A 22,688-nucleotide genomic window follows, 5' to 3' on the forward strand; every position below is an offset into this window, starting at 1 on the left:
TGCCCACCACACAGGTCCCTAACCACTGATTCTGACCAGGTAATCTGGACTCAGACAAAAATGCTGTAAAAGCCAGCATGTGTTTTCTTTTTTATTTTTTAAAGATTTATTTAGTTAGTTGAAAGCCAGAGTTACACAGAGAGAGAAGGAGAGGCAGAGAGAGAGGTGTCTTCCATCTGTTGGTTCACTCCCCACTGGTTGCAATGGCTGGAGCTGCACTGATCCGAAGCCAGGAGCCAGGAGCTCTGGGTGCTCCCACGTGAGTGCAGGGGCCCAAGGACTTGGGCCATCTTCCACTGCTTTTCCAGGCTATAGCAGAGAGCTGGGTTGGAAGTGGAACAGCCAGGACTCGAACCGGCGCTCATATGGGATGTTGGCACTGCAGGTGGCAGCTTTACCCACTATACCACAGCGCTGGCCCTGCCAGCTTATATTTTCAAAAAAATAAATCTCAGTATCATGGCCACGGAATTACAAATGGACAGCCCTTCAGAGAGACAGGCGTTGAGAATGAGAGCATTTTTCCAAAAGCAGCTTTAATTTTTAGCATTGTTGAGTGGCCGGATGGCTGCAGAGCCAATATGGCAGCTTTGTATCCTTGAGTGGGAGGTATCCATGTGTGGCGTATCCGTGTTAGACTCTTTGCCACGCTGATTATTGCCCACAGCCCCATTCAAGTTTTTGAGTCCCTGTCTTCCATGCTCTGAATACATCTCGCTACCCTGCCCGCCATGGGTCTAACTAATGTGCTCCTAAACAAAACATAATTGGGAAGTTAAATAGGCAACCGCAATTCATAGCATACTGCAAAAACAAACAAAAGAATCCTGATTAGCTGCTATTTTGACTTACTTGGTCTATCTTTTTTTCCTCTCCACAAGCTACTTCTTAAATTGATCTCTTTGGTATTTGCTTCCAAGATTAGGAATGCAAATTTCTCTTCAGGTTTAATGAATCACTTTAGAAAATACTGAAAATTTTCCCTGGTTAGCAGGAATCTGTTTGTCTAACTTCTTGGTGTATTACTGCACCATTTTCAAAAATGAGGTTTGATCATTCAGTTTCCTTCACAAAGCTCACTCCCTCTGTATCATCTGGCTTGAAAAGCTCTGAGCGCATGGAAATCTGTGCCCATAGAAATCTCTGGACAGCCCGCTTTTGTTCCCCGTTTCTGTCTGGCCACAGCACTGAACTCTGAGATGTCCGCGTGGACACTCGCACTTGCCAAGCATCAGCAGGACCAGCAACAATCCCCGGAGCGGGCAGCGGCCCAAGCGTGACTCATCCCGCCACAGAGTGTTCTACCTACGTATTCAGACCACAGTCAGAGCGAAAGGTCAGGAAGCTCGCGGCTGGAGTGCCTCCTCTCCTCCTTAACCACAGAGCTGCCACAGTGAGCTCTCTGAGGAGCGAAGAGTCACCTCCGGCTCAGCCCTGTGGTTAGCAGGACGTCCCGTCCTCCAAGATCCCGCAGACCTGCGCCTCTCGCTGGTGCACAGCAGCACGCCTCAGTGAGAAATGTTGGTTTACAGATAAGAAGGGGACCAGATGTCCCGGTGGCCCTGGGCGCTTCTGAGATATGGCTGTGTCGTGGTGTGATTACTGAGAGCGCCCGTCTGCCCTTCCTTTTCGAAAGTTATTTACTTATTGAAAGAAAGACAGAAAGACTGAGGCATACAGGAAGAGAGAGACCACCCATCTGCTAGTTTCATCCGCAGATGCCTGCAACCGCCAGGGCTGCGCCCGGCTTCTGAAGCCAGCAACTTCATCGGGGTCTCCCATGTGGGTGGCAGGGGCTGCTTTCCCAGGCACATTTGTAGGGTAGGGAGCTGGTTTGGAAGTGGAGCAGCCGGGACCCAAACCATCATATGCGATGTCAGCATTGCAGGTTGTGGCTTAATCCACTGCGCCACCACACTGGTCCCTCTTTTCTGCTCTTAAAATAATTCTTTTAATTCAAGTATTGTTGTTGTTGTTGTTGTTTTTATACTGGTTTCTTTTTCTTTCTTTCTTTCTTTTTTTTTTTTTTTTTTTTTTTTGTTTTGACAGGCAGAGTGGATAGTGAGAGAGAGAGAGACAGAGAGAAAGGTCTTCCTTTTTTTTTTTTTTTTTTTTTTGACAGGCAGAGTGGACAGTAGAAAGAGAGACAGAGAGAAAGGTCTTCCTTTTGCCGTTGGTTCACCCTCCAATGGCCGCCGCGGTAGCGCGCTGCGGCCGGCGCATAGCGCTGATCCGATGGCAGGAGCCAGGTGCTTCTCCTGGTCTCCCATGGGGTGCAGGGCCCAAGCACTTGGGCCAACCTCCACTGTACTCCCTGACCACAGCAGAGAGCTGGCCTGGAAGAGGGGCAACCGGGACAGGATCGGTGCCCCAACTGGGACTAGAACCCGGTGTGCCGGCGCCGCAAGGTGGAGGATTAGCCTAGTGAGCCGCGGCGCCGGCTGAGAAAAGTCTTCCTTTTTGCCGTTGGTTCACCCTCCAATGGCCGCCGCAGCCGGTGCACCGCACTGATCCGAAGGTAGGAGCCAGGTGCTTCTCCTGTTCTCCCATGGGTGCAGGGCCCAAGCACTTGGGCCATCCTCCACTGCACTCCTGGGCCACAGCAGAGAGCTGGCCTGGAAGAGGGGCAACCGGGACAGAATCCGGCACCCCAACCAGGACTAGAACCCGGTGTGCCAGCGCCGCAAGGCGGAGGATTAGCCTGTCGAGCCACGGCGCCAACCCAGTTGTTGTTGTTTTTAATATGAGAGGAAAGCAGAAAGAGAGAGAGAGAGAGAGAGCCAGCTCTCATCTAGTGGTTTACTAACCAAACACCTGTAGCAACCAGGGCTGAGCCAGGTGGAAGCTGGGAACCAGGATCTCAGTCTGGGTCTCCCACGAGGGTGGCAGGGACCCAGTCACTTGGATGCTCCCCTGCTGCCTCCCAGGGTGTGAATTAGCAGGAAGCTGGAATTGGGAGTGGAGCCAGGGCTTGAACTCCCATATGGGACGCAGGTGTCCCAACCATCATCTTAACAGGTAGGCCAAAGGCCAGCTTCCCTCCTGGTCTTCCGTGCCTCGAGGTGGGTGATGAGTTACAGGGTTGCATGAATTTGACAGACAGGCTGAAAATTGAGAAGCACTTTGGTTTGAAATGTTTCATGGGCTCCACAGCTACCCTTTGAAGCAGGCACTCAGCACACAGTGTTCAGCAAACCGGGGGCAGAAGCCAGAACAGGTGTGTGGAGTGGCCTTTCCCAAGCCATTGGCACTAGAAAACTGTGGCTGAGGAAGAACACAGTGAGGTAAGACCCTGGCTGCTCTGCTGAATTTCCTAGGAGCTCACGGGACCCAACCTCTTCTCCTTTCTGGATCAAGGAACAACTGTAACATCTCTGGAGCTGTGTGTGTCGGCTTACACTCTTCTAAGCCATGTCGAGAGGACTGTCTCGTTGGATTGTAGCTGGGGTACACAGGCCAGAAAGCAAGTTCTTAGCCACATTTTGCAGAGAAGAGAACTGAGTTTCAAATAAGCTCAAGGACATGCCAAGATCACGTGAAAATTAAGAGGGAGGGTGGTTAAAATGGAAATCTGGCTCTGGCTCCTCGCCCAAGGTCTTTCCATTACTCCTCAAGTTTAATATTTTCAGCCCTAAAGAGGATAAAAAATGTACCCCCATGTACAATTTATCTATTTCAGGTATACAACAGTCCCTGTGACTAATACTGTATAGGCAGCCCTCGATACTCCTGGTTTTCGCGTGTTTGGATTTAACCAACCTCAGACCAAAATATTCAGAAGAAAAAAATTGCGCTTGTAGGGGTGGGGACCATGGTGTAGTGAGTTAAGCCATCCCTTGGGATATCCATATTCCATATCAGAGTGCCTGGGTCAAGTCCTGCTTCCTATCCGGCTTCCAGCTAATGCACACCGTGGGAGGCAGCAGAGGATGGCTCAAAGCACTCGAGTCCTTGCTGCTCATGTGGGAGACCCAGATGGAGGCCCAAGCCTCTGGCTTCTGTGGGTGATTGGGGAATGAACCAGTGGATGGAAGGTATCTCTCCCTCTCTCCCCTCCCCTGTAGCTCTGCCTTTCAAACAAATATAAGTACACATTTAATAATAACAACAATAATAAAACAAACCTGACATTTGGAAGCTACTCATAAATACCTTTAAAAAAAAAAACTGCTTTTGTAGTGAACACATAGGAGTTTTTTTCCTTGTCATGTTTCCCTATTAGTGCAGGGTAACAACCACTCCCAGAGCACTTACACTGTGTTAGGAGCTGTGAGTAATCCAGGGAGGACCATGTGGGTTCTGTGCAACAACACTTTATCTAAGGAACTTGGGCCTCTGCAGATTTTGGTATGGGAGGCGTCCCAGCACCCATCCGTCAGGGATGCTCAAAGGGACCCATTTCTGCTTTGCTCTCTTCCCAATGCAAAGAGCTCTGGCCTGCAACTAAACTGCTCTCGTCTGACAGTGCCACCTGGTGGCTGCTTTAGGGAACGTGAGGCCCCTCCCTTTCCCCTTTTTCCTGGCACCTTGGATAGAAGGATGTGGAGAGGAAGATGCGAAGTGACTGCTGGCTTTTCTGATTGTTCACACTTAGCAGTATCATGCATCACGTCTTGGACAACCCATGGCTCACGTCCACTGTCCACATTCCCGTTCTTCATTGCCTGTCTTGATTTCAGCTGTGACACAGGTACAGCTCCAATTATGCTTGCATATCCAGGCAAAAGTCCTCCTTCTTGAAGTGAAAGTAGAATTCAGGCGGCTTTCACTGGGCACCCAGCAGTGTTTGAGGGACTGTCCTGACAACGTGGGATGTATCCGCTGTGCTAGAACTTTCTAAAATCCTCACGTGTTCCTTGAAGCCCCTCCCCTCTCTGCACCAAACTTTGCTTCTCTCGGTCTGACTTTAGCTAAAACTGCTCCTTCTTGAATGTTTACCAAATAAGGAGGTGATTTCTTATTACATTTTACTAGGATTTTTTTTTTCCAATGACCAAACACGTAGGTTTTAGTGATAGCCCCCGTGGGTTAGCCTGGGCTCCCATCCGCAGCTGATAGTGTTCTTTGTAGAGAAAATGTGCTCTGGATTCATCACAGTCCTCATAGAGAGAGACTGTTAACAACGGCGGGAACCTCCCGTTAGGAGATGGTGGGAGTGGGATTGCTCTCCTTGGTTTATTCCCAAGAAGACAGAGCAACTCAAGGAAGGGGCTAAAGGCCTTATCTTCCACTGCCTTCCTGCATTTCCTCTTGCAAGATTAGAACAGGAGCTGGGCCTTTGGTAAGAGAACCCAGCGTGTACGTGAAGAATTTTGTGTCCAGGGTAACTGATGATTTGCTCACAGTTGGGAATCAGTCACAGACACCCTCCCCTCCCGTAGGTCTTCACGACTTCTTCCTATTTTCTGAACATGGCTGACAAAAATCTGAATCCCCGAGAGACTTGGTCCAACAACAGTTCCAGGAGGTTCCTTAATCAATTCAACAATACTTGGTACACCGGGGCTAGTGTTATGGCACCACGAGTTAAGCAACTGTTTGTGACGCTGCCATCCCCTCTCAAAGTACTAGTTCAAGTTCTGGCTACTCCACTTCTGGTCCAGCTCTCTGCTGATGTGCCTGGGAAAACAGAGGATGATGGCCCAAGTGTTTGGGCCCCCGCCGCTCTTGTGGGGAAACCCACACGGAGTTCCTGGCTCCTGGGTTTGTCCTGGCCCAGCCTTGGCTCTGTGGGCATTGGGGGATTGAACCAGTGGATGAAGGATCTCTCTCTTGTTTTTCTACTCCCTACCCCATCTCTGTCTCTCCACCTTTCAAATATATAAAAATAAATCTTTCAGAAGAAATTTATTTGGCTAGGATTCCATGGTAGCAGCAGCCACCACACTCCAGCGGGTCTGGCTGAAGCCACCTTTCTGTCACAGTTGGCTGCTGCGACTTCTACCTGTTTGTTCTCTACATTATCCCCAGGGGGCCACCTTCCAGTTGCATCTCCACCAAATAAGAAGAGTGTGTGGAGGGAAGAAGAGTGTGTGCCTGGTGGTACTGCTGGTATCACTGGTGGATCCATGCAGCCGGGTCAGAGCCATGTCCAGTCACCAGTGTTGAGAAACACGCCATGGGGAGAGCAGCATGGCCCCCACACTAACCCCAGGCCACAGGGAGCCCCAGCTGACACAGGCACTGCCTCACCCCTGTCCTTCATGACACCACTCAGCTCTGCTGTCCCATTTCCCACCATCAGCCATCAAGGATCTTCTGGTTCTGTAGCTACTCAGTACACAGAGGAGCGAGGTGGTCGTGGTTAAGGATGTGGCTGTATAAGTCAGACTCTGGCTTTGACCCATGTCTCCATCACTTACTGGACTGTGATCTGAGGAGAGTCTCCTATACCTCCTTGGAAAAGGTGTTTACATTTCTGTCTGTATCAGCTTCTACCTGCATAGATAGGAAAAGTGACAGTCACATAGTGGTGTTGTTCCTCTGATGATCACCGGAATGGATGCAGCAACAGCACTTAATGCCCATCACATAGTAATTGCTCAGTAAATATGCCCTTGGTATTATAATAAATTGGGTGAGCATTCCTTATGTGATTCAGCAACAGGCATCATTGCTGGGACAGTGAGGATGAACAAATACCAAAAGGCTAGAAAGTTATTTTTTCCAGCTTTACGTTCTGGCTAGCCCTGGTTGTTAAAAACACAGACCAGCCTCATCCTAAGTTTTATCTCAAATCAAGCCAGCCAAATGCCATTGGCTGAGTTCCGTTCCACTCTCAAGTGCCAGACGCTCCTAAGGAACACTGGCGAGACGTCCACGCTCCTCGAAGGAGAGCCTACGATTGGGCCTGGAGGACAGGGCCACACACGGATCATTTCAAATGAGTTCCATTTGGTTATTCTCACAGCCCAGGGCAGTCTGGAAAAGCTGTAGTTCCTTACTGTTAACCTCCTCGCTGCCCGTCTTCCGTGCCACCAGTAGCGGATGCGAGGAAAGCAATAGCCGGGAGTGGTGCTGAGGGTGAACAGAGAAATAGTTATCATTTTAGGGGTAGTACCGAGGACTCCATCCCAACCAGCACACACTACGGAAGAGCTACTACGATGGGCCTGCCCTCCCCACATGCTGGCTCCCTGCCGATCCTCCAGGGGCGCATTTCCTGATAAAGCACTGTGCTCAGTGTCTGGCTTTTTGGTTAAGGTTTTAAGCTCAACCGCTGTGCTCCTGCCCTCCAGGAAGATAAAAACAGCGGTCGTAACCCAGAAACAGTGAAACTTACTTTCTCACCGGAGATGCCTCTGAGAGCCTGGCTCATAGCCAAAGAAAGGACTATACGACCTCCCCCAGGCCAGCATCTCACAGTTCGGAGACACCTGCCCTGTCGGGTCACGGGGACTTCACCACAGGGCCTCACGCTGGGCAGTGGCGTGCAGTATCGCAGCTCTTTACTGGACAGATGGAGACTCAGCAAAGGGAACTTTCAGATGATTAGGACCCAGGGCTCTTAGCTGTTCCATCTTTTTACTACACCGATGCTGATCCATTTTGCTCTGAACTCTGCTGGCTTTCTTCAGCAGGGGGTATTTTCAAGCCAGAGGCAAGCTAAGCCAAAGAGGGGGACCTGGGGCAGAGCAGAGTGAGTTAGCAACTGCACTGCGCACGTTTCAAAGCACATGGTAGACACGTGGAACCCAAGATGTAAAAGGAAACTCTTCCTAGTTGAAGACACATGTGGACTCCTGGGAGATGAGCAGTTCCGCAGCAGGGGTAAAACAGAACACTGAGCCTTAGGACACATTTGCCTGGCAGGACTCCCAGGAAGAGGAGGGCCCGGGGATGTACAGTCCCTGGCAACCAGTTGTAATGCCTGAGTTCAACACTAGTTGGCGTCTTGGACTTCCTTTCTCCTGAGATGAAGGACAGTGTGTCCTAGGAGAGCAACATGCTTGCTTGTCCGGGTTCTGGATGTCCCTGGGGCTGATACACTGGGTCAAAGGTTACCAGCTCAGAGCTTGCAGGACAAACTTGAATAATCACCCAAGTTTTCTGCGCCTTCATTTCTTCATCTGTAAAAGGGAGCCAGAACAAGACTTGATTCCATGCTGTCAATTGCCTGAAGTGAGCTAGACGCTAGAGCTTTTTAAAGCAATACATGGACATGTGCAAGAACACCGTCCCGGGGGCTGAGGGAGGAGGGCGGTAGAGACCACAGTAGGTCTGCAGTGATTTGGCTCACACTGGGAACGGCTGCCCCCAGCCTCCACCCTCCCCTACAGTGGCTGGCAAAGATCCCAGCAGGTGACTCCATGATACCCGAGACTCTGACGTCTACAGGACACAAGGAGATACATTTGGAGGCACCGATGGATCTTGATGCTCATGAAATCATGAACTGCCTTAACGCAATAATCAGAATGAAAAACAGAATTCTCAGTATTCCTCTGGCACCACAGACAAGTAGCTAACTTTTTTTTTTTTTAAGATTTATTTTTATTTAATTTGAAAGGCAGAGTAATACAGAGAGGTGGGGGAGAGACAGAGATCTTTCATCCACTGGTTAATTCCCCAAATGGCACAGGTTGGCGCAGGCTGAAGCTGGGAGCTTCATCCAGATCTCCTACGTGGGTGCAAGGACCCAAGCACTTAGGCCATCCTCTGCTGCTTTTCCCAGGTGCACTAGCAGGGAGCTGAATTGGAAGTGGAGCAGCCAGCACATGAACCAGTGCCCATATGAGAAGTTAGCACTACAGGCCAGGGCTTAACCTGCTGTGCCAAAAACACCGGCCTGATTAGTCAACTTCTTGACTGTAAAACAGGACTAATTCCATTCCAGTTTCGAGAGAGGATTAGGAGAGATGACAGTAACTACTGTCAACCTGCTGTTGGACAGGGGCTCAGCACTCTTGTGACAGTGATTCTGCAGTCTAAACGAATGAGCACATTATCCAAGATCACACAGATCCCACCTTACACCCACGGCCTAATGGTCTCTCCCTACCGCACTCTCTGTCCCTCTCTTCTTTCGTTTTAAATCTGTCTCTGTGGTTTTCATTTAAGAGCAATAATTGGTTCAGTTAACACATCCTTTCAAGTGCAAAATCAAGTTCAAACTACCAGAAGCTCTGTGTAAGTGAACATAGTAATTTTTTTTAGATGGCACACACACAAAAGGTCTTAGTGATTAGTTTTTCATACTTTTTTTTGTTGTTGGGGGGCAGGGATATTGTGCTTGGTGACCAATGGAAGTAACGGAACTGGCCCGGAGACAGGACCCAAACTCTCAAAAAATACCTCAAGTCCCCATCTGGCCTGAGCAGGAAATACTTTTAAACACAGTAAACAGTAAACATGTGGAACCTTTTAACCCCAAGAAGGCATGCCAGCTGGAAGCACAAATAGCTTCAGGAAGGCTTGGATACCGTTTGCGGCTGAAAAAGACTACACAAAGCTTTGGCCAAAACCACGCAGTCTGACAACATGTCGATGAGACCGTGGTGCAGAGAAGTGCTGTGCACAGCCAGGATGAAGGTGGTGTGTTCCACAACTTTGGGGACAAGTCGCCAGCGTGTTGGAAAGCTAAACAGCACACTGCTCTTAAGTCCGCTCGTCTACACCCTAGAGAAGTCCTAGGAGGCAGAGGTCACACACGCAACACGCCAAAGCCACCCGACTGGAGCGGCGTGAAAAGGTGGCCATTAGGAGTGTGCAGTCACCGAATGAATTCAGCACTGAGGAAGAAGCAACTTAACACGAGGAGCATGGGTGATTCTTGGAAACATCATTGAGTGAAAAAAAAAAAAAAAAAAACAACAACGGGGAATTCTAGGCAGGATGGAAACATTGTCACACAAATCAAAAGCAAAACTTTAAAAACGTCTGTTCTTCTAGGGATCCATGCATGTATGCTAGAACTGATTTAAAAAGCAAAGGAAGGGGGACCAGTGTTGTGGCCCAGTGCATTACGCTACCGCTTGTGATGCTGGCTTCTCATATAGGCACCAGTGAAAGTCCTGGCTGCTCCCCTTTTGATCCAGCTCCCAGCTAACGGTGCAGGGAAAGCAGTGGACGATGGCCCAATTTCTTGAGCCCCTGCCACCCATGTGGGAGATGCAAATAGAGGTTTGGGCTCTTGGTCTCATCTGACCTAGCCCTGACTGTTGTATTGGGGAGTGGACCAACAGATGGAAGATTTCTTTCTCTCTGTCTCTCTCTCTCTCTCTGTAATTCTGTCTCTCAAATTAAGAAATAAATTAAAAATAATAAAATTAAAAGCAAAGGAAGGGCAGGTATTTAGCCTAGTGGGTGAGATGTCAGTTGGGATTCCCACACCCCTTATCAGAGTGCCTGGATTCAATCCCCAGCTGCATCGCAGGCCTTGAGAGTGCTCATTTCACTATGAACTTTTCCAAGCTGATTTCTTTACAGTTACCTCCCCCTGCTACCTGCTTAAAAGTTAAAATGATACATGACATCAGGCATAGAGTTTTGGAACATTTAGAGTTGATTTCAATGGTAAAACGGCAAAACCCTGTAAGAGCGGAAATGCTCTTTGTGTCTCTCCCATCCTGGGGCTCTAGGAATGTGGCTGTGAGTTGGGAGGTCTGTAGTGGGCTTGGACGTCCTTCAGCTCATGCCAAGACTCAGGCCAGCTTGAGAAGCACTGCTTGTAGCTTAAGGACACCAACCTCCATGTGGCAACTCACTCTCTCCTCTCTCCCCCTCCCTCCCTCCCTCTCTTTCTCTCCCTCTGTCTCTCCATCCCTCCTACCAGGCCTTGTGCTAGCCTGGAGGGACAGAAACCGGCCAATTCCTAAGAAGTGGCGTCCCAGCTCCTAGCCCCTGAGGGGAGCTCTTACTGATGAGCTGGAAGATTCCATCCCAGTCTCCCGGGGCAGGGCTACACATCCTTTCACTCACTTGGGAAAATACAAAATGCTTCAAGAGCCTGTTGCTTCCAGGGAAATCCTAGGGAACATAAAAACAGCACAGACTCAAGGCAGTGGGGAGCAGGCTCCCCTTGTCCCCTGAGGCCAGTCCTTTCCCCTTTGGGGACTCTTTATGGGGAGCCCCTGCTCTGACAGCCTTTTTCTCTTGATTCTGTGGCAGTTGGCATTTCAAAGAGGCCAGAGTGGCTGGGAGAGGGAGGAGAAGACGGGGAATGTGAGCCCAAGGCAGTTTTTTGGTTACCAAAAAGTTGGAAACTGTTACCACTTGACAACTCTCTCTGCGAGCCAGTTACACAGGTAGACACTTTCCAATCAAATGCAGAGGACAGAAGTAAGGCTGTGAGTTGACCCAGCCGTCTACTCGGGCACTGGCATTAATTTAGATCAAAGCCAGCAGTTTTCATCAAATCTACGGAAAACAGTGGCTGCCCACAACCACAAAAAGAAAACACAAGCACGGGACAGCACTGTTTGAAATGTTTCAGAAACTGTGTGTGACCACAACAGTAAAACTCCTGCTGGGAGTCAAGTTTAAGCAGCCATAGAATGTGTCCAGTTCTTTTCATCTGAAATTGTTTAGGCCACCTTAAGAGACATTGCTGAAGACAAGGCCTTCCTTACTGGAAACAGCTGAGAAGTTAAGGTCAAGGTTCCCCCCCGGGGAGTTGGAGTGAGGCACTCCTTCAGGAAAGAGAAAAGAAACAAAGTAACAGCAAACATTTGCCAACCCAAGAGGGCTGAGAAAACAGAGGCCAGGCCTGGTACAGGAGTAACAGACACATCGGATGCCGAGATCTTTCACCCTGGTTTCCAGAGATCACATGAGTTTGTCTGGAGCACCTTAAAGACACAGGTGCTTGCACATACTCCCCCTCCCCCAGACCTCCCTAGCGGCCAAGACCAATGGCCTGCAGCCACGTAACCCAAAGAGGCCTTGACAGTGAACCAGGACTTGCCCATGAAACCACATGCAAAGTCCTGCGACAGGGAGCTGCAGAAATCTAATAAAGTAAAACACGACTGCAAGAACCGTAGCAGCCCTTTGGTTTTGTCTTAGCAATGAATGGGGGAAAGGGTGGGAAAGGATATGCGTAGCAGTCCTGAAGTCTGAGTCCAGTGTAGAAATCAGTGTCTGGGGGCCAGCGTTGTGGCACAGCAGGAGAGCCACCGCCTGCAATGCCAGCACCCCGTATGGGCACTGGTTGGAGTCCCAGCGGCCCCATTTCCAATCTGACTCCCTGCTAATGGCCTGGTACCTGGGCCCCTGCCATCCACACGGGAAACCTGGAAGAAGCTCCTGGCTCCTGGCTTCAGCCTAGCCAAGCCCCGGCTGCTGCAGCCATCTGGGGAGAGAACCAACAGATGAAAAATCTCTCTCTCCCTCTCTCTCTAACTCTGACTTGCAAACAAAGAAATAAATCTTTTTTTTTAATCTATTTACAGAGGTCTGAGAATTGTATAGAAGTTTTCATGACTGAGAATTGTATAGAAGTTTTCATGGAGGAGGCAGCAAAGCTGTGTTAAGTATGAATCTGATGGAACTTTTGCAGGGCAAGGAGATAAAAGCAAAGGCAGCCGTCTCCCTTCTGCCATGTTCTTTTAGGAAAGTGAGCAGCTGTGGGTGTGCCTTGGAGAGGCCATGCCCCTGCCTGTCCTTCCAGCTCTCAAGTTCTATGTCAAAGACACTGGGGTTGCCCACAGTAGACGGCAGTTCTGATTGGCTCGTTGCTTTCCTTCTTAGCACCTGCCGAGCCAGGGGTCACAGCGACAGATTGCAGGCTGGGGGCACAGCACTTGCTAAAACACAGGGTCTCAAGGGGACACGGCCAAGGGACTTGAGCCCGGCTCTCTCCTGCCTGAAAGTCCTTTCTCATGACCCAGAGGAAAGGCGAAGACATGTGTGCAGGGAGTGGAAGGTGCAGCTCGCAGCAGCAAAGGTGTGGCAGCCCTGAGTCCGGTCCACAGGTGAACGGTGGAGCGGCTCAGCCCAGGCCCAGCCACATCAAACCCACCCAGGACTGGGCGGAATGAGGTTGCGGTCATTACAGCCACCAACCAATGTGATGTCCCCTCTTGGCCTGGACCCACTGCACAGCCGAGACTAGCTTAAAGACTTTAGCTTTCTCTCCGTGCATCCTCACCGGGAAGCTTGTGGTGGGCCCACTTGGTGACTTCAGAGTTAAGTTTTAGTGCAACTGCAGTTGAAGTCTGAGGTTTGAAAAGACAGTCGGGTTTGATCCTCCTTGGTTGCGTTGTGGCTTCCTCTTGAGCCCTCACTTAGAGGCACACAGACTAGGTGGGGCAGGGGGAGGGGAGCTGTTGGCCTGGTGGCTGCAGGCCTGGGGTTCCTGCTTAGGTAGGAAGAGGGGGGTTGAGGTCTGGAGGAGGGGGTTACAGAGTGGCCTACACAAGCCCTGCAGGTGGACATTTATCCCGAGACCCAGTTCCCTGCCTCACGTGATGGTTCCTCTGCCGGCCTGTCGGCCTCTCTGTGAAAGACATGCGCAGTGCTGCCCCCATTTCTCGGACTTTGAAGGATAACTTCTGTGCTGAGGGTCGTTTGTCTGGAGGAAGTGCGGGGTGCGCAGCTCTCCCTGGCCAGGGCCCCCTGTTCTAACCCACTGCCGACTCTGAATGCAGAGGGTGGGTGGTGCACCTGCACCTGCAGCCGACCCCAGTGACCCCTCAAGTCTCCCCGGGGTTGCTGCCTCTCCCAGGAGGAAGCTTTATTTTTCAAATGAGCGTATAACTGTAACAGACGCACAGTATTTATACATATTTATGGGGTACAGTGTGACATTTCAAAACATGATTAGAAAAGCGTTAATTTGGGCATTCTATCACCTCATGGACGAGGGCATATCAAAAAGTTCAGGAAACATGATATTAAAAGATAAGGTTATTTTGAGTGCCGACATTGTGGCATAGCGGGTAAAACCACTGCCTGCAACTGAGCATCCCATATGGGCGCTGGTTCAAGTCCCGGCTGCTCCATTTCTGATCTAGCTCCCTGCTAATGGCCCGGGAAAAGTAGTGGAGGATGGCCCAAGTGCTTGGGCTCCTACACCCATGTGGGAGACCTGGAAGCAGCTCCTTGCTCCCGGCTTCTCATGCCCAGCCCTGGCCATGGTGGCCATGTGGGGAATGAACCAGGAGATGGAGGCTGTCTTCTCGACTTTTTTTTTAACTCTTTCAAATATATAAATCTTAAAAAAAAATGTAATGTTGGTGCAGGAAAATTTGAAATCCATGCATAGTTTTGTTCACAATACACATTCTCCATGAACTTTTGCAAGACACATATTATGCATGGATTTCTTTATTTTTGCAACAAAGTCCATTTATTTTAATGCTATTTTTCTGTGAACTTTTTGAAGCCCCCTCCTGTATTATGTTACTGTTGGGAGGGTCCGGATCCCCCCTCCGGCTGTTTTAAAGTCGACCAGTGGCTGTCATCCGGAGTTACTCCTTCCTGTCACCCAGCACACTCTGCGCCCTTGACCCTGCCCTGTGCATCGCCGGGAGATTTCAAACTCGCCTCCGCCCCCTCCCCTCCTTGCCGCCCCCAGGTCGGGCCGGGGCAGTGGCGGGTTCGCCCCGGGAGGCGGGCACGGCGCGGCCCCGCTGCGCACCGCGTGGGGGCGCGCCCGGGGCCCCGCGCCTCCCCCGTGCTCACCGCCGCTCTCCCGCAGCGCCGGGACCATGTCTGCCGAGCCCGCGAGCGGCCCCACGGAGGACCAGGTGGAGATCCTGGAGTACAACTTCAACAAGGTCAACAAGCACCCGGACCCCACCACGCTGTGCCTCATCGCGGCGGAGGCCGGCCTGTCGGAGGAGGAGACGCAGGTGAGGTCGCCGCCCGGCCCGGCGTGATCCCTGCCCGGGGCGATGCCGGGCGCCCCGCTTCCGCGCGCTCCGGGACCCCGCGCACCTGCCCGCCTCGCCCCCGCACGCCCCCTGCGCCCCGCTCCGGCGCTCTCCTGCCTCCGGGTTCGCGTTCCCCGGTTCCGCACGCCCTCCTCGCCGGGCGCGGAGCCGCCGGGGAGCCCTCACACGCCCGGTCCTCCGGCCAGGCGAGGCGGGAACCTGCGGCGGGCAGCGCGGGCCCTCGGGCGCTCGCTCCCCCCACCGTGGCGCTGTGCCGATCGGTTCAGATTGGTAAGCGCCCGGGCTGGGCAGGGTTGGAGGGTCTTCAGGGGGTTTTCCGAGGAAGTAGACCCCTGGCTTCCCCAGCGTGGTGCGCTGGCTTACGGATCTGCTTTTTGATGCGCCTATTCCTGCACGGAGGAGAGAGCCACCCTGCCGTGACCATGGCCCCACGTGCAGGGCTCAGTCTTTTTTATTTAATTTTTTTTCACCCATGTCTAAACCCTGACTCCTGTTTACCCTCTGGCCGTGGAAAGACCATTGATGGAGCATGACCAAGGACGTGGAAGGGATCTAGCATCCTCCTTGGAGCCCCAAGCACTTCACACCTGTGATCCCGCTAGCAGGGAGCTCAGCACTGGCGGTCTCCAGCAGGAGCGGTCCCCGGGTGGAGGCCCCTGGGAGGAGGGACCCTGGCCCAAGTCCCCACAGTCTTCACCCAGGAAGCCCCAGGCCCTTTGAAGAACTTGGCCAGAGGAAATCCTCGCACTCAGGTCGGCTAGAAAGGCAGACATGGCTGGTTTTAGCAAATGCAAGAGCTTGTCTGACCAACCAGAACCAGCCCTTTGTGGCGGGTGAGGGACAGTAACCCAAGCCTGGCAGCTCGTGTTCCCTGGAGCTCCCCCGGGGAGGTGCAGGTTAAACCCCACACTGCTAAGAGGAATGATGGCAGAGACAGCTCAGCTTTGACAAACTGGCCAGCCCCTGCAGTGCAGCACCTCCTCAGCCTGAGGCTCCCTGCCCTTCCCTGTGCTACAAAGTAATCACGTTGACCTTGGCGGTGATCAGGGCTTGCCGGGTTTCGTACCAGGCACCAGCCGCGTGTGGAGTCGTGCGTCTGCCACAGCCGTGTGCTGTCAGCTCAGTGTTTGGCAGTGAGGGTAAACAGCTCACCAGAGCCCACAGCTGGCACCGGCGCCCCTGGTGGGCTGGTGCCACACCACAGAGGAGGGACACCCCATTTGCACCTCCTCTTTGCACTACAACCATCATTCCTGCCTATCTTCCGCCTCCCTGGAGATCCCCTGCCATTAGAGATGAAGGGGAGAGCCAGGTGGGGCAGGAGCAAGAGCACCTGCTCCTCCAGGAACTGATGGGCCTGCCTCTTCTAACATCCTATTCTGTGGGCCTCAGATAAACCACAGGGAGCCCCCAGCCCCGACAGCAGGTGGTGTGGGGTGAGTCAGCCTCGTGGCAGGGCCGGCTTCCTCTTCCTGTCCCACGGCCAACACCTTCTTCCTCCCTCTGTCGGCCTCGCCTCTGCCAGCCCCTCTGTCTTCCTGTCCCGTTGTTCAGGGAAGCTTCGGGAACCCAGTGCCTGAGAGAGAGACATGTGAGCGGGGCCTGAGCCAGAGCCTTCCTGGGCGCCCCGGGCCGCCTGCCCTCTGTCACTCCCACGGAACGGTCCCGCCTTCCCGCTGCCCCTCGCCCCCGGGTACCGCGGGATGGGAGTGATGTGCGCTTTCATCTCCTCCCACAGCATCTGTGGTTTAAAGGTCTCTTCTGGGAGATAAAATGCCCACGGATGAACCTTCAGGCGATCAGAAAATTGTTTCTGTTCCTAGCAGGCCCTACAGAGAGAGACCCTTAAATAAACCCACGGTGGCCTCGGCCTACTGGGCCTGCTTGGGAGCAGTGTCTGGCTCTGTTCCTTGCCTGTGTGGCGCCTGCCCATGAGGAGGGCTCACCAAACCACGTATTCCTCACAGAGGCCTCCCATCACGCACCTCTGCAGATGCACCGCCGTCTTAATTTTCCTAGAACAAGCGATACTTTTAGTAACGAGCAGGGGAGCAGCCCCAGGGCGGGGACGGCATGGGTGCGTGGCTGACCCCTCTGCAGCGGCCCCACCGGGGGACAGAGTTCTCTGCTGTGATGGAGGTGACTCTCTAAGTTGTATCTGCTGGGATCCTAGGATGGATTTTTTTCCCACAGTGCCAAGCTCAGTATCTCTTCTATGTCAATTCCATGCCACCTCACAGACCCCAGCCCGAGTCTTACTGTTTTGAAGTCGGGGTCAGAGGGGCTGGGGAGGACATCTTTCATCGGTCTCCCGGGAGGTCACAGTGATCTAGAGTGTTCTACTGTCACACACGCGCGCACACACACAATGCAGGCCCAGTGCGGCTGGCACTGGTTCTTAGAGGTTTCCAGTATTTTTTTTATCTCCTCTTGATGTCCTGGGCTCGTTCCCAGAACCCAGTGGATTTCGTTGTTGGCTGTTGTGTTGGTGGAATAAAGAACATTCGAGGTCTCCCCCTGCAAAGAATGACACGTTAGTCACTAGACAAAAGGACAAGGACACCGCTCTTCCGCGCCAGCCCCTGCCTGTCCCAGTCTCTAATTATCATCCATTCACTGTTAGGAAATACATCTCCATCTCCAAGCAAGGGTAATGAGGCCTCTCATTTAGAAGAAGCAGGAGCTGAATGTCTTTCCCACGCGGGGCAGAGCCAGGTGGGAGTCGGCCTGGATGGGAGTGAGAGGGAAGGCACGGGGCGGGGGGCGGGGGGGGCTTTCAAGATTTTGCGGGGCTGCAGCTGGTTTGCTGGATTCTGATGCAGACGCTTACAATATTTATCTGCAGACAATCATTGAGGCTTTCTCGAACCCCCGCCCCCACACAAATTCACAAGCGTGGGCCATGCTGGAGCTCCGTTTGGAAACAGCCTATCAGTGTTCTGCCCCCACTCGGGAGTGGAGAAACGGGGGTAGCTCCTTTGAATGGGCCCCGCTCAACCATTTTGCTGTTAATGAATCCTGATGGAAAGTGAGATTCTCCCCCTCTAGGATTTAATCAGTCAGCCCTTAAAAACCCTGCCATGTATTCAGTCACTGGAGAGCCTATTCAGTCAGACCTCCGAGACCTTGAAGCGCCCGTGGAGCTGCCTCATTAGCCAGACTGGAGCCGTACTGGCTCCAGGCAGAACCAGGGTGAGCCGAACAGACACGTGGGGCCCGGGAGAAAAGCCGCCACCTTCAGCCACGACCCTGGGGTGGGAGCCGCCCGAGTTAGGGCCGTGAGGGGGTCCTTCCCGTCGGGGGTGCTGTCTGGATGGCAGATTTCACTTATGGGGGCAGTGACCTGAAGAAGAGCGACCTCCCGTATCTCGGGTGGCTCCCACCCCAGGGACGTGACATTTGTCTTTCTGGGTCTGGCTTATTTCACCCAGCATAGCGATCTCCAGTTGTATCGTTTTGTTGCAGATGTCAGGGTTTTATTCTTTTTGTGGCTGAATAGTACTGCATTGTGGGCATACACAGTTCCCACGTGCAGTCCTCAGCCCGCGAGGCTGGGTTGATTGCACATCTTAGCTATTGTGAGCTGCACTGCTCTAACCCGGAAGTGCAGGTCCAGCTTTCATATGCTGATTGCATTTCCTTAGGGTGTGGTCCCAGGAGTGGGATGGCTGGGGTAGGGCAGATCTGGTTTTAGTTCTTTGAGGCGTCTCCAGGCTGCCTCCCATGATGGTCGTCCCGGCTTGCATGCCCTTGCCCTGGCTTTCCATGCCCATTTTTGCTGCCGTCCTGCAGCACGGAGGTGCCGTCTAGACGATGATGTGACCCGTGTGGCGGGCAGGCCACAGTGGAAGCTGTGGTGTCCAGGCAGAGCAGGTTGGAGGCGCGAGCCCCTCCGTGAGCGCCCTCAGCAGCCCTGCCCTCCTTGGTAGCCTCTTTCTGCGCCTGTCTCTCTGAGCTGGTCCACACCTGGGCTCCCTCCCTTTCTCCTGATCCTGGCTTGTGCTCAGCGCCCAGGCAGCTCCTTCAGTCTCTGCTGAGAGCTCTTCCCGACCTGGCGCCCAGGCCCCACTGTTTGTTCCGAGGTTGCAGCCACCTCTGGGCAGACATGCGCCCTTGCCAGGGGGGGGCCGGTCTAGCCTTTCCTCTGCCCCCACATGCCAGGTCGGGCGTCTCACACAAGTGTTCTCTCTGCCTCCTTCCCGGCCCCTCCTCTCCTTGCCTCTAGAAGAAGCGAATTTTAGAAAACCCAGAGGAGACTGTAAGACCTTCTGTGGACCTGTTGCTTTCCACGTGTGCGGGCACACGCCCTGTTTCAGGGACTTTTCAAGTCCTCGGAGCCCGTTGTTTGTAGTGGAGCGTCCTGCTGGTGGGGTCTGGGGCTGCGGAGCCCTCAGCGTCCGCTTCCTGGCCAAGGGCCTGCTTGCTCCTGTGAACGCAGATCCCGCCATCCTCAAAGTGCATCTCAACAGGCAAAAGGTTGGGGCCGGCGCCGCGGCTCACTAGGCTAATCCTCCGCCTGTGGCGCCGGCACCCCCGGTTCTAGTCCCGGTTGGGGCACCAGGTTCTAGTCCCGGTTGGGGCGCTGAATTCTGTCCCGGTTGCTCCTCCTCCAGAAGGCAGTGGAGGCTGGCCCAAGTGCTTGGGCCCTGCACCCGCATGGGAGACCAGGAGAAGCACCTGGCTCCGGATAGGCACGCCGGCCGTGGTGGCCATTTGGGAGGAAGACCTTTCTCTCTGTCTCTCTCTCTCTTTCACTGTCTAACTCTGCCTAACCAAAAAAAAAAAAAAAAAAAAGGTTAGACACATGGTGGGGGGAGGGGTGTCTCAGCTTCTCACAGAGCCCTCAGGCTCGTCCCCTCCAGGGTGGACCTCCGCTGGCTGCTGCTGCTCCCAGCTGCCTCCTGATCAAACGGGTCCAGACCCCAGCAGTTCTGATCACCTCTGTAGCGTAGCAGAGGAAGCTGTTTACTTACCCAGGATGCACCACAGCACACCAGAGTGTTTGAAGCCTCACAAGGTCCCGTGGCTAAAGCATCCCATCTGGGTCACCACGGAGCTGCAAGGTTCCGAGTAACCCAGGGGCCCCGGAGCAGCAGGGACTGGGCTGGCCTCCTCCATCCACCCCCGAGGGGTGCTTGCAGAACTCAGCTCCTGATGAGCAGTGAGAGCCGCACCCTGGGTAAATACAGCAGCCACTAAGACGTGCCTGAGGCACCCAGATGATGCCCGCTTTCTCATTCAGCAAACATTGACTCATCTCACATTCCTAAGCCCTTGAGCTAGGGGCTCAGGAAGCAATGGTGACAAGGTGAAAACAGCCTCTGTTCCCATGGGGATCTTACGTCCTAGGGGATGAAAAAGAAGCGAATGCGTAAGCAACTCATGGCGGATACTCCAGTTCTGTGACAGAACAAAGTGCTCAGAGAGCAGGAGAAGGATGGGGACCCAGAGAAGGTTCTGTTTAAGCTGAGTCCTGATGGTGAGAGACCATCAGATAGACGATGGAGCAGGCTAAGTATAGGAGATAGCATGTGCCAAGGTCCTGAGACAGGAAAGCTTAGTGTCCCCGTGAGGTCAGTCTCCATGGACCTGCTCTCCTCCCTTCCAGCTGGGCTACCTGTTAGGAGAATGGCCATGCTGGGCTTTCAGTGTGTGACGGACGATTTTGCACGTTTTTTCTCTTGCAGAAATGGTTTAAGCAGCGCCTGGCCCAGTGGCGGCGGTCGGAAGGGCTCCCCTCTGAGTGCAGATCCGTCACGGACTGAGTGGACGGCGGGGCCTGGGCAGCGTCCAGCCTCTCTCCATGAAGACCGAGTGCTCCCCCTCTCCCCGGCTTAACCAGGCTGCTTTGGTTTGGCAATGTAGCGCTGTGTGTCCCCTGGCTAACTGTCCTGCTGTTTAACACAATACGGTGTCTTGTTCATGTACAGAACTAGAAAAGAAAGTGGTGCTGGGGAGCAGTGTGCAGAGCCCCCATGGAGAGCGTGGCTTGGCCCTGCAGGTCCTGTGGCCGGTGCAGGGAGACCCACCTGCACCTCCTGTGACCTTCACCTCCCGGTTGTCGTGTTTGCTCTCTCCACCCATCCTGGAGCCATGCAGGCAGCCCGCTACTGGAAAGGCGACATGGCAGAGAGGGGAAGATACTTCTTCCGAATCTGTTACCTAAGTCATTTTCCTTCTGTTCCATTTCATACCTGGATGATCGAGGGAGAATGCACAGGGCTGTCTGAGTGACTCAAATTCCATAACACAGGTCCTTGGCTGGCAGCTGCGTGAACTTGGGAAGAACCCAGCTAGGTTAGAAGGCAGGTGCCCCAGCTGGCGGAAAAGCAAGTAACAAGCAAAAAAAGAAAAAGTCTATAAAAGGCTTCCATTTATCTTATTTAAATGCATTTGTTAAATTTATTTTGCTACGTCAAATGAACTACCTTTTTTTTTTTTTTGGTCTCTACAATGATAAATCTAAATAAAACTAACCTTTTTGTTGAAAACACACAGAGTCCTCTGTGGATTTGTACCTGGGTAATGAGTGTTTCAAAGAGAAACAGAGGCAGGAAGGCTGATGGGAGGGGCTTGCTACCCAAGGTGTGACCCAGGCCCAGCCTCAGTAGCATGAGCTGCGGATCCTCAGACCACAGTCCGCAGCCACTGAGCCGCAGTCTGCATCTTCACCCAGGTCCCCAAGTGGTTCGTGCACACAGGAGGGTGTGCGCTTCACTGTTGCAAAGGGCGCTGTGATGGATCTATACCCACTTGCAATCCCTGCACACTGGATGTCTTAACTGGCCCATCAGCTAAGACTGTTTGACGGCACACACAGTAACTTGAGTGCAATGGATTAACCAAATCGGCTTGCTTTGTTTGTCTGCTCAGCTGATGGCTTCTGCATTAAGATATCAGTACTAGGGCATCCTGGGGCATTAAAGCAGCTCTCTAGTATTGTTAAGGACCTAGGGTCATGCATCTTCCCACTCTGCTCGCAAGGTGGATGCTTGGATATTGGGTCTACTTTTCAGGTGAGAGAGAGAGAGAGAATATGCAAGCCAAGGGCAAGCTCTAAGAGTTTCTCTTTGAAAAGGTTTCCTGGATGCCCCCTGCATTTGTCAGCCAGAGGCTGGTCACACGCCATCCCTAGCTGCAAGGGAGTCCAGAAAGTGAATGTTTGCACTTGGGCACTTCACTACATGAGAAAAATGAGGGATCTGTTGGTAAGAAAGACCAGGAGGATGGATACAAGAAAGGCCCTGGCCTGTGTCTGCCCTGCCCGTCCAGCACGGGCTGATGCTGGTAGTAGTTGCCAAGTTGTTCTCTATTCTCTGGCCCAGACTTCCAGTTCTTTAAAACCGAGTCGCTACCAGTCATTGAGAGTGCAGATGTTTACAAGGTCCCTTATACATCCTTGGCAGGCTTCCTTTTCCTCTACCTCAAACATTTCTTCTGTAAACAAATGAGCAGTGAACCAGGCTGGGAACAGGACAGCCCGTCACACATGCACTGCCCTGCGCTTAGGGGTTAGCATCTGCCCGCACCCCCGGCTGGGGGCTAACTTCACCTTCTGGGAAAAGGGAGGGTGGAGGTGGGAATGCTGCAGGCACGCGAACAGGTACTAAAAACTTGCACACACAGGGTATTGCCTGTGCTGCCAGAGAGAGAGAGGGAACAGGGTGGCCAGGACAGCCACGGGCAGAGCAGGCACAGCCACAACCAAGACTGGTTCCTGTCTGGCAATGAGGGAGATGCAAATCCAGGGCTGAGGCCCGGGTCGGAAGTCTTCCCAGCCATGTCTGAGAGCAGTGCAGGTCAGGAGCGTCAGCCTTAAGCTTGGAGCCGAGAGCACGTTTATGTCTGGAA

The 22,688-nt window shown here is 52.9% G+C and overlaps 1 protein-coding gene across 2 annotated transcripts in view; it reads left to right on the forward strand.

Moving 5' to 3' along the window:
* HOPX (HOP homeobox) overlaps positions 1-21,252 on the forward strand; it is a 29,244-nt gene extending 7,992 nt beyond the window's left edge. For both annotated transcript variants that reach the window (XM_062199291.1, XM_062199290.1), the window contains exons 2-3: positions 14,642-14,795; positions 20,525-21,252. In XM_062199291.1, coding sequence (XP_062055275.1) covers positions 14,652-14,795; positions 20,525-20,602 — 222 coding nt within the window. In that variant the 5' untranslated portion in view covers positions 14,642-14,651 and the 3' untranslated portion in view covers positions 20,603-21,252. The remainder of the gene's footprint in view (positions 1-14,641; positions 14,796-20,524) is intronic.
* Positions 21,253-22,688: the final 1,436 nt, after the last annotated feature.

This window comes from Lepus europaeus, chromosome 8 (assembly GCF_033115175.1).
Source record: "Lepus europaeus isolate LE1 chromosome 8, mLepTim1.pri, whole genome shotgun sequence".
NCBI classification, from domain to species: Eukaryota; Metazoa; Chordata; class Mammalia; order Lagomorpha; family Leporidae; genus Lepus; species Lepus europaeus.